The following is an 11,383-nucleotide window of genomic DNA, read 5'->3' as shown; positions in this document are numbered from 1 at the left end:
GAAGTAGGACGCTTGAAGCTTCATCGACCTGACGGTGCATTCCTGATGGTGTTTAATGTTAAACTACCAGGCAAAATGACTTACCTCTGTACAACACGAAAGACTTAAGACACCTCTGGTCAAAACAAACGAGCTTCGACCACGTTTCGGTCCCTCTGCTGCCCTCTTCTGGAAACATTTAGCAATTTCTCGTAAGTTGTAGGCCATTATTATTCTGAACGTTGATAGAACACTTCTCTAATATTTGTGTTGCTATACTATACAACATAGTCTAATAAAATCAGGTTTCCCATAAGTTACCAACTCAACCCATTTCTCAGCCCCGTGATATATGACGATAAACAGTCAGATTGCAGATTTTATTTGATTGTTGTGCCATCATGGAGTGAATCAACATTTTATTGTATAGGATGTAATACAGTCACACGATCACAAGAGAGCTGCTGTGAAGATTACCCTGTTTAATATAAATCTAAAAAGTCTTTCAAGTCCATCTCGTGCTCCCACAAGTCTGGAATCTGAGTCACGGCCCTGGGCAAATTCAGGTGTTAAAAACCTACTGGACACAAAAAACTATCAAATATATCCATTTAACTATTTTATCACTATGGCTGTAACAATGTCACGGTAAATACAATTGTTCTCAGAGTGGTCAAGCCAGGTTTATTGATGTGGACGATTTACAATCTTTCCAGAGGTGTAACAGTATAATACAGTTCTCACATTACAAAAATACAACCTTGAAATGATGGACAGTCGGGGAGGCAGCAGGTGGAAAGCTCTAAGAGCTCTATAAATCCTACAATGTACAGCTTCCTTCTGTTTAACGTCAGTTTATTGACTGTAAGTTAAGTTAGAAATGAGGTACAAAAGCAAGAGGAGCCATCATTGCAATGTTCCTTCATTTCCCCAGAGCCTTATCCAGGTTTGTCTTGATGGCATCCAGGAAGTCTGTGGTGTTAACGTAATGCTCATTCAGTTTGCAGCTAAAGAGGAAAAGAGAGGGATCAGTTTAACGTTCACTTGCCAAAATGTGTATGCAGTATGTAAACCACTGTATATTTTACAATGCTACGCGTACTACATACCATCAGTCAGCACTTTGTAGTAACAGACTTTCACAAGTTCAAGGCAGAGCTTGTATTAAATTAACATGTTTGAAAAGAAATTCTTACTTTGAAAGGCCGTGAATGCAGCCCGCAAGGTCCTTGGTCATTACGCCACTCTCCACCGTCTCCACGCACACCCTCTCCAGTGTCTGTGAGAACCTGAGGGCCACCAAAGCAACATAACTTAGAGACTGATTCAAGTCGTCCCACACAAGCCATTACAGGTCAGCAAGTCTCACTTTATAAGGTCAGGATTGCCATCAAGCTTGCCACGGTGCTCCAGGCCCCGAGTCCAGGCGAAGATACTGGCGATGGGGTTGGTGCTTGTTGGTCTTCCCTGGGGGTACAAATACAAAAGGGACACTTAAAAAACGTTTAATCTCTGCGACTGAAATCCACAGTCTCAAGTGAGATATTCCCAATGAAGAGCGGTTGGATAACAAGGACATCTGGTCAATATTCTGCTGTCTGAGTAATCGCAGACTTCACAATGCTAATGTAAATGTGCTAACTGTGCAGCCCTATGGGGTAGCACAATGGACATGAAAATGTATATCACAGTAGTATATTCTCTGTATATTCAAAGATGTACTTCATACAACTTGAATAAAAATAAAAATAAAAATACATGACTCAGCAATTTAATGCCATCATTTCCTTCCCATTTGTGATTTCATCTGACTCTCCACAGCAGATGGTACCATTGTCCCAACTTCTTTTGTGACTTCTGGTTTTGAATATTTGATCAATATGGACCTTATATTTCACTCAAAACAAGATAAAATTTGATGTGAATAAATTCACAGAAGTTGTTTTGATTTTATTGTGGTGTGTTTTAGCCTGGCTAACACCAGACTAAAATCACAAGTGATATTTAGTCTGGGGACCACCAATTCATTTTCTCGTAGGAGAGGTGTGGTTTACGATCGTCCATACTCGTTTATTGGGCGACACGAAAAAAAAAAAAAAAAAAGTCTCATGCGTCTGCACGTAGCCATGGCCAATCGTATCATCGTATGAGATGACGTCTAACGTACCCGCTGTAAACTTTTGAGCTAAATTATTTAGAACAAGGTCTAAAGCTTGATCAAAAAATACCATCGTGTCTGCTGCTGTCACGTTGGATCCGTAAATAAACTTTTTTTTTATTATCCGTAAATAAACTACAAGCTTCCATATATCGAATAGCGCGTCATCGTCTTGCCGTCCCTCCTCGCTCTGTGATTGGTTCCCAAATCCACCGGAGATTTCGGCCATGGTCCCCAGGCTGTTGTGTAGTTCGAAATAATTCGAGCGCACACAGCAGCCTGGCGTTAGCCAGGTTAGGTGTGTTTAGGATAAATTACAAATATTTTATCTATGATCAGGTTTGAAAGTACCATGTTACTCCGGTACCCCACTTGAGTGTGGCATAGCCTTTTCTACAATGTAAAGCCACTGATGAAAAAAAATGTATATACCTTTCAGCCACAAAAATCTGACCTACTCCATTACCGCCTCTAGGGGCAGCACCTTTATTTAAGACTGTACCAGTCTCAAACCCTGAGTTCATTCATTGCTCAACAGTCAATTGCTCCCATTGAATCGAGAGAAGCACGGTGCAGTGCTTTTATCCGTGTTCAAGGGCGACAGTTTAAATACCTGAAGCTTTAAGAAAGCAAGTGAACACAGATGGGACAGGCCCATACGCTGACAAATCTCCTGACCTTCTGGTGCTCCCTGTAGTGCCGGGTCACTGTGCCATGGGCTGCCTCTGCTTCAATGGTTTTTCCATCAGGACACACCAGGACAGACGTCATGAGCCCCAGAGAGCCAAAGCCTGTGCACAAAAAGAACCCAGTCAGAAATATTTGGATTTAAACAATATTTTTTTACATGATTGTGGTGAAATGAGTCAATTCAACCAGTATGGGTATGGGAGGGCGGGTGGATGTGGGTGGAAGGTGTGTGGGCATGGGGGGGCGGGTGGACAGTGTGTGGGTATGGGGGTGCGGGTGGAAAGTGTGTGGCTATGGGGGTGCGGGTGGAAAGTGTGTGGGTATGGGAAGGCGGGTGGGTGTTAAGTGTGGGGCTGCGGGTGGAAAGTGTGTGGGTATGGGAAGGCGGGGGGGTGCGGGTGGAAAGTGTGTGGGTATGGGTATGCAGGTGGAAAATATGTGGGTATGGGAAGGCGGGTGGGTGTGGGTGGAAAGTGTGTGGATATGGGTATGCAGGTGGAAAATATGTGGGTATGGGAAGGCGGGGGGGTGTGGGTGGAAAGTGTGTGGATATGGGTATGCAGGTGGAAAATATGTGGGTATGGGAAGGCGGGTGGGTGTGGGTGGAAAGTGTGTGGATATGGGTATGCAGGTGGAAAATATGTGGGTATGGGAAGGCGGGGGGGTGTGGGTGGAAAGTGTGTGGATATGGGTATGCAGGTGGAAAATATGTGGGTATGGGAAGGCGGGTGGGTGTGGGTGGAAAGTGTGTGGATATGGGTATGCAGGTGGAAAATATGTGGGTATGGGAAGGCGGGGGGGTGCGGGAGCAAAGTCTGTGGGTATGGGAATGCGGATGGGTGCGGGAGCAAAGTCTGTGGGTATGGGAAGGCGGGTGGAAAATATGTGGGTATGGGAAGAAGGGGGGGTGCGGGAGCAAAGTCTGTGGGTATGGGAATGCGGGTGTGTGTAGGTGTAAAGTGTGTGGGTTTTAGAAGGTATAGGACTGTGTGAGTGAGTGCAGGGGTGAATGTGCAGAACAAGTGTTAAGGACTGATTGATGCTTTGCAGAGTGAGTGGTGTGTGTGGCGTAGCCAGGCCTGGTCCGGTTGGGGACAGAGGATGGAAATTAGCTTGAGCTATAATCCTGCATTTTAAGTATACTCTACTTTGTGTAAATGCATTGTCCCTTCTAAATAAATAAATATAAATACAGTGTCTCTCAATATGTGCTTGAGGCCCCCAGACTAGCTGAGGCCACACATTTTAATGCAAACAAACTCGACACCTCTGCCTATTGTTATTCAATCAACACTCATGGCCCTGACTGATCAAGCCTAGATAAAGGCCACTCCATGCTGATCTATTGAAATGCATTATCTGTGTGGAAGGTGACGAGACTATCATTCATTTGCATCTGTGTACTGGGATTATCTTTTGTCCAGCCTGCCAGGTCACACCTACTAACTCCTTGTGATGATAACCATAAGAATCTTAGGAGGTTGAAAGCACTCCTGTGGGTCATGTGTGGAGCTGGCTGCATGCATCTCTCCTGTTATTTCTGTATCTTCAATAAATCTGACCTTTATTTCATACAACTTTTTAGAGCTTCTATCGAGCAGTTATTTTTTCCACTACAGCGTCACCAAATATTTGGCAGTATATAGCTATAGTAATAAGTGGTGCTTATGTGTCACAATGATCTCACCCTGTGCCAGGATATCAGACTGCACATCTCCGTCGTAGTTCTTGCAGGCCCAAACAAAGGCTCCAGATGACTTCAGCACCTGAGCCACCATGTCGTCGATCAGCCTGTGCTCGTACCAGATCTTCAGCTTGTCGAACTCTGGCTGGTAATGCCTGCACAAAGCCAAGTGATTAATATGGTGCATATTACAATGGTGTTTCTCAACCAGGGGCATGGGACCTCTGGGGATACACTAACACTTAGCAGGGGGATATTTGGAACAGCTTCAGATTAGAGTATCTAAATAATGATTATTTATCATCCTTTTTGAACACAAAACATCACATTTTTGTTGATCCTTTTGTGAGTAAGCAGCACTCTCACATCAGGAAAATAAACAGTCTGAATGAAAGCCCAAGTGGTATGACAGATAATGAAAAAGGTTTGGAACGACTGTATCACAATCTTTTCAAAGGATTGATTAAAACCCATGACCTTATTTCACAAAGCAGATTAGTGAAAACTCAGCTAACCTCGAGAATAAGGCAATTTGTTTTCAATAAGCCTTACAACAGTAAAACATTTCACCAGAGTGGTTTCATTGTGGCATTAATGTGTCTGCATCATTGCACTCAGACCAGGTCAAGATCACAAATGGCTGCAAATTTCCACAGTGGCAAGTCAAATAAGATTTGCTGGATTGAATTGTGACATTATAAGTGACATTTCAAGTCACTTTAAATTACCTTTAAGTTACAAACAAAAAGTTGCCTGATGTGGTGCTTAAACCAACAGTGTGCTGAGTAAGGAGTGTGGGAGCAGACTGACTTCTCGAAGATGTCCTGGAAGATGTCCTTGAAGCGGCCGTCGTAGGCCTTCAGGATGGTGTTCTTTGTGCTCATGTACAGGGGCCACTTCTTGGCGATGGCGTACTGGAAGCAGCTATGAGCAAAGCCTGTGATAGACTGTAAGAGAGGTCAAATGTCAGAGGCTATCAGTGCAGCAGGTCAGTCACCCAACTTTCACAGCCATCTGTGCTGACCTGTGACCTTCAGCTGACAGCTGACTAAACAAACAGCAGTAGCACTTGGGGAAATGAAGATTCACTTCTACAGTAGGACCATCTATGCATCATTGGGTACATTTTCACCCTAGTTCTTTTATGCAAGACAAACACAGAGCTACTACTGTGCCATAATCACAAAATTAAAAAGGATGTTCCACTACAGTGACACCTTGCTCTGCATTTCCTGTGTATTATTCAGCAAATCAAACTCTAAATGACAGCACTTTGAGACTTTACAGTCGTCCAGAGGACTATTAATCCATGCAAATGACCAATTCACAGCTCTTTGCGCTTCATTCTCATTTTAGTAAAACAAAAATAGGGTGAGACATATAGCAGACACTCACCTCGTCTGTGTTGTACATGCCCATGCCACAGCCTCCTGCTGGGAAATCGTACACCTCCCACTCTGTGGCAGTGCTGCCATCAGAGGGGGCAAAGATCATCTTGAATTTTCCAGGCTTGTCCACAACAAAATCTGTAGCTCTGTACTGCAAACACAAAGAACAGGTGATAAATTTAGTGCAGCAGTTTCATTGTACGTTGTGGAATCGGGGCTTTCATTATACACTGCCACCCACCTGGTCTCCAAAGGCGTGTCTGCCGATGGTGATGGCCTGTGTCCAACCTGGGACCAACCGTGGAATGTTCTTGCAGATGATTGGCTCTCGGAAGACAGTCCCTCCCAGGATGTTTCTGATGGTACCATTTGGGCTTTTCCACATTTTCTTCAAGCTAAACTCTGAAGAAACGAATACATAAAAAACACATGAGCAGTTATTAGAGGAGACAGTTTATATATATATAAAAAGTCTGAGCTAATGCAAGTATTACATTTTTCCTAAGATTGATGAGACACTGAAGTGAAATTAAACAAAACTAAACTCTAGGGACAGACCTTCCACTCGAGCCTCATCTGGTGTGATGGTGGCACATTTCACTGCAACACTGTACTTCTTGGTGGCCAGAGCCGAATCGATGGTGACCTGGTCGTTGGTCTGGTCACGGTACGGCAGCCCAAGGTCATAGTACTTCAGCTCCACATCGACGTTGCTCAAGATCAGCTGAAAAACAAGGAAAGAGTGAGAATGTGGGAAACCTTAGGCACGCCACGCTGCTATCAAAATCTCCTTACTCCCTTGTTCATTGGCTTGTTTTTGACTGAATTTAAACCAGTCAAAATCTTCATTAGGGTGAACCATGGCCTTAAGTCGAGCATTACTGTGCAGTTTATGCAGAACTGCTTTTTACTAAATAATTCTGTTTAGACCAAACAATGGCATCTCTCTCCAAAAGACATGCCCTACCACCATGTACTGCTGCAGCTGGGTGTGGCTTAAAGGATCAGCACCTGACCATTGTTTTATAAACAATAAAAGAGTTAAAAGACAAAACAATTCAATCCTGACCAACACATTACATGTGACAATTGTTCACAAGGCTCATTTTATGCACACATTTCACATCTAAGGGAACACTGAGCTTTACAATCACAGTGATGCCAACAATACCAGGTCACTAAGCCTGCTAGCTCACAATGAATAAAAAGGCTTTATAATTAAATGCACAGCGTGATGTGATCTTTTCACAAATGTCTGTTTTTACAAAATACTGAAGGCTAACAAAACAAATGTAATTTTACATTTAAATATAAAAACAAAAAAGCAAGCAACATTTATATAGCATCTTTCACGGACAAAAAGCCACAAAGTGCTTCACAACACAGATCAAAAATGGGGGTTATGCGAGGACAACATACCTTTTCCTTGATGAACTCCCAGATGATGCGGGTCATCTCATCTCCATCCATCTCCACCACCGGCTGGGCCACCTTAATGCGTTTGTCGGCATCTGCATTAAATAAAAATGGCGTCATGTTCACGTCAACAGAATTTTAAAAAATCAAATATTGATGGATTTAAGGACATTTGTCTGAGCAAAAGGACCCCTAGACAACACTCATTTTAACTTGTGTCGTTAACATCTGAAAAGGGAGTAATTAGATTATTTAACACACTGAGTAACATTTTAAGATGGACCTATTGGTTAATGTTTATCAGACTGGTTTGAGTGTGGCACTATATGCACATTTTATGGTTGTACCTTTGTTGTTTAGTTTTGTGGTAAAAGATTGCTGTGTTTGTGTTGCAATGAAAACCCCAGTTCAGACCAGTCTGATGAGGACAAGACGGCATCATTGTGCCACCTCATTCAATCAGAGGACATCATTCTGTGATCTTTTTCTCCTTTAGAAAAGTCTGTAAGAAGAGCTGAAACCAGTGTGAATAAAGTGCATTGTCGTGTCCTCAGAGAATATCTACTAAACTACTCAAAAGGAGATCGGTCTGTTGTTACATGTTGGATTCTTACCTGCGTAAAATTTTAATTGACACTAAAAAATGTACGTCTCTAAAATAAAAATAAAAGCTGTATTGGCTGTAAACCTGACAATAAAAAGTCCCCATGACAACAACTGAGATTGACCAAAGTTCACAGAGAATTCCTTGTTGAAAAGAAATCATGATACAAAATACAATACCAGAGAAAATACTTTTTTCAATGCAAACTAGCCAGGCAAATGTAAATTAACAAAGTAGTTGCAAGTTCAAAGTGTTTGTAAGACTGGATATGTCTGGACAGGACTGCCTTAAGGGATTAGCAGTGACTTTCTATAAGGTACACTACACGCAGACTAAAGTAGATTAGGCATTAACTCAGCTCAAACCTAAACACAGGCTAACGCGGTTTGAATTAATTCATCTCAAACTTAAGTCGCGTCTAGACTATGATCTGAAAGCCCAGAGCTGGACAAGCGCTCCCAGCAGCTGCACGAGCACATGCACCGACTGAAAATAAACCACGCTGACATTTCCCTTATGTAATAGCCTGACAGAGGAAAAGACAGTCACAGGAAAGGGAGCTAGGAAGGCTAATGCTAAAAAGACATATAAATATGGACAGGTTTTGGATGTGTCTGCATAGAAATAGCTGTAATTGGATTTCCATTTTAGTAGTATTTGTGGGTGAATGATCATGGCATGATACAAAAACTAGATCTGATTAGGCTGTTGTAAAAAAAATAGCTTCCGATTAATAATGTGCGAATCAAGTGTAAAATATTAGCAATTTGACAAAGTAACAATGGTAGTAACAATAAGCAAGTAGAGATGTGGATTGGTTATGTAACCATGGAGCAGCTCAACAAACCTAAGCATACAGCTCTGGCTCTGTTCACACTGTTGCTTCAGTTGTTTAGGTTTAGACAGATACCAAAGGAATTAAGAATGTAGGACATCCAGATTACCCTCAAGTTCTTCCCTAAAACCACTCAGTGATTATAAAGGAAATAGTGTGCTCAGCTGACACAAATCAAAGTACACAACCTGAAGGGCCATATAACCTCTGCTGTATGATCCAAATAACTGAGCACATACTTTGAAGGAGTCTCATAACATTCACTGAAAACAAAGTAGACCACTCTTGCTTGAAGGAATTATGGTAATTAAAATCCACAGATGACATAAAAAGAGGTTTTACGGGTTTAGTGAAGAGCAGGGTCTATAAACAATCCGTCTTTCTGCTCACACCATAGGCGTGTGTTTAGGTGCGCCCCTCCCACCCAAAGATGGTTTAAAATGTGCAAATTTGCATTGTGGACACAGTAAACATCCAAAAATAAGCATTATGACTTCATTATAAGAAACAAAACTAACCAGTTCATACGATTTTAAGGTCTAACCCCAAACGTTTACTAAAGGCAAAATACCTGACGATATAGAGCAGGGAGTGCCAAAATGTTCAACTGTTATTTGTGGTCCAAACTCATCATTTCATTTCTAACATCCACATCCTTTATTAATATGTTTCACAGCTTTCAGAGAGCAAAACTGTCTTGGTAATGTTACAATCTGAAACTAGCCTGCCAGTTCACAAATGATAAAGGCTTTATACGACTTTTGTTACAAATGCCAGTCTTTACATTTCACAGAAGGGCAAAAGAAATTTGATTCAACTAAGGGGAAAAGGGTATTGGTATGATGTAGGGACTTTAAAAAGGTGCAGCGTGAAACTTTTTGTGTGGGGAAAAATTTACTCCAGGATCAAACTTCTGGTACGAACCCCTAAAAACAACCACACCTTTTTACCACCACATAAGAAGTGGCAGAATGTATCTTTAAAGAGTCATTGTCATTCAACTAAAAACAAAGTCTGCACAAACCTATTGAAAACAAAATGCAAGTAGGCAACAAAATTGTTGAAAGTTTGTTGACCTACCAATAACCTCTCATGTTTGACCAGTGACCTAAGGTGTAAGGACATGATTAGTACATAGTAGAAGTCTTACACAGCTTTACTGGCCTGTTCGTGGCTCACATACAAACCTCACAGCGCCCTTGATCTGACCCCCTGAGTAAACTTTGTAAAGACAATCAGGTCAAGCAGCAACTTATGGATATCCTTCAAGTTTCTGTAGGTTAAATGCGGGATAGAGCTTGAGACAAAGTTATTACTCCCTACTCCTAAACCACAAGAAAAGCGAGTGAAGGTGAAAGTTTCTAAAAAGCTGATGGTGCTCCCGCAGCAAAGCCTCTGAGCGCAGATGGACGCACAAAGCAGAAGCGGCGGCCATTGCACAGCTCTGTGGAGTCTCGTTTTCGGACTCGAAGGCTGACCTTGGACAACTTTGACCAAAAACACCTCAGGTCGTGTATAAGATACTCTGGCTATGTTTTCTTGAGCAATAGATATTTTTGAGCTGGGTCAGTTTTCCATAACGCATTGTTTTTGTCATTGATCACCACTAACACCGAGCGCTAGCAATGCACACTGTTCATTCATTTCACAGGAAATTAAAGCAGCCTCTCATGGTAGTTTCATTTCGTTCACTCTTCGTCCTTGGTGAAGATGGTTCGCTTCGACAGACCTCGCAGAGGAGACTGTAACCCGAGCTACAGCAGCGCCATGTTAGCCAAATAGTACGTTAATCTGCAGGGAAGCGGCAACAGAGAGATGCTGAGGATGAGTTTGCGCCACTCACAGTTTCTTTGTTGCAGAGACTGGCAATGAGCCGCCGGTGCCAGCACCGCAGGATTTCTGGAGAGAGTAGTCGCTGCTCTCGACAGGGAGCTGAGGACCTTCAGATATCCAGCCATGTCCGCGCGGCCCGGTTCACTTTGCGGCTACACCAACGAGAGTCGGAGCAGAGAGGGGGAGAAAGACTCGCCGGTTGTCTGCAATATAGTGATCCTCTGCAGCACGGCCCTCCCCCGTCCCGCTCGCACTCCAACGCTACGTCACTCTGAAACAGGAAAGGCACGTGTTATTCACAATTCTGCACCCTTTTAGGAAGCTGAGCTGCACCTATGGTGATTGTGGTAACTTTTATAATGACACTGAAGTATCTAGAAACAGCCAACACATAAATACTGGTCTTGTTAGCAGAGTCCCTCTGTAACACCGAACTATCCAATTTCTGACCCTGCGACCTGAACCCGTGCATTCTTCTCTGAGAGCGGAAGTGTGGGCGGGGCCTTTCTCCCTTTTTAAAGGGGGACAGTTTTACGCACAACAGCTGCAAGAAAAAAGGTCAGACATCACCACAGTTAACCTCTGACCCAGTTATCTCTTTCATTGTCTTTTAGAGATCACATTGACCATGTGAAGTAATCAATTTAATTGCTTATTTAAATAAATATGGACATTTATTGTACAATATCTTTTCATTTTATTTTGGCAGTCCTGGTTCTCCATAACATACAGCCAATGCTCACGTTTTGTAGAACCACAATCTTTAAAGAACCTCTTTAGAGCCTTTATGAGGTAG

General features: G+C 42.6%; 1 protein-coding gene across 1 annotated transcript; it reads right to left on the bottom strand.

Moving 5' to 3' along the window:
- Positions 1–345: 345 nt before the first annotated feature.
- On the bottom strand, positions 346–10,843 carry idh2 (isocitrate dehydrogenase (NADP(+)) 2). The gene is made up of 11 exons (XM_079567278.1): positions 10,598–10,843; positions 7,319–7,410; positions 6,458–6,623; positions 6,141–6,301; positions 5,907–6,050; positions 5,322–5,458; positions 4,515–4,666; positions 2,816–2,928; positions 1,349–1,446; positions 1,176–1,268; positions 346–986 (listed from the first exon to the last, which is right to left on the bottom strand). The coding sequence occupies exons 1-11, from the start codon at positions 10,710–10,712 to the stop codon at positions 902–904; spliced, it is 1,356 nt and encodes a 451-aa protein (XP_079423404.1). The 5' UTR covers positions 10,713–10,843; the 3' UTR covers positions 346–901.
- Positions 10,844–11,383: the final 540 nt, after the last annotated feature.

This window comes from Gobius niger (assembly GCF_951799975.1).
Source record: "Gobius niger genome assembly, chromosome: 12".
Taxonomy (NCBI): Eukaryota; Metazoa; Chordata; class Actinopteri; order Gobiiformes; family Gobiidae; genus Gobius; species Gobius niger.
Note: the sequence above shows the minus strand (reverse complement) of the source record. Positions and strands in the feature narration are given on the sequence as shown.

Excerpts from the sequence above, each read along its gene's own strand:
- idh2 (XM_079567278.1), bottom strand. The coding sequence starts at position 10,712 with ATGGCTGGATATCTGAAGGTCCTCAGCTCCCTGTCGAGAGCAGCGACT. Across the intron at positions 5,459-5,906 it reads GCATGTACAACACAGACGAG|TCTATCACAGGCTTTGCTCA; the intron begins GTGAGTGTCTGC and ends CCTCTCTTACAG. Across the intron at positions 2,929-4,514 it reads GTCTGATATCCTGGCACAGG|GCTTTGGCTCTCTGGGGCTC; the intron begins GTGAGATCATTG and ends TTTTGTGCACAG.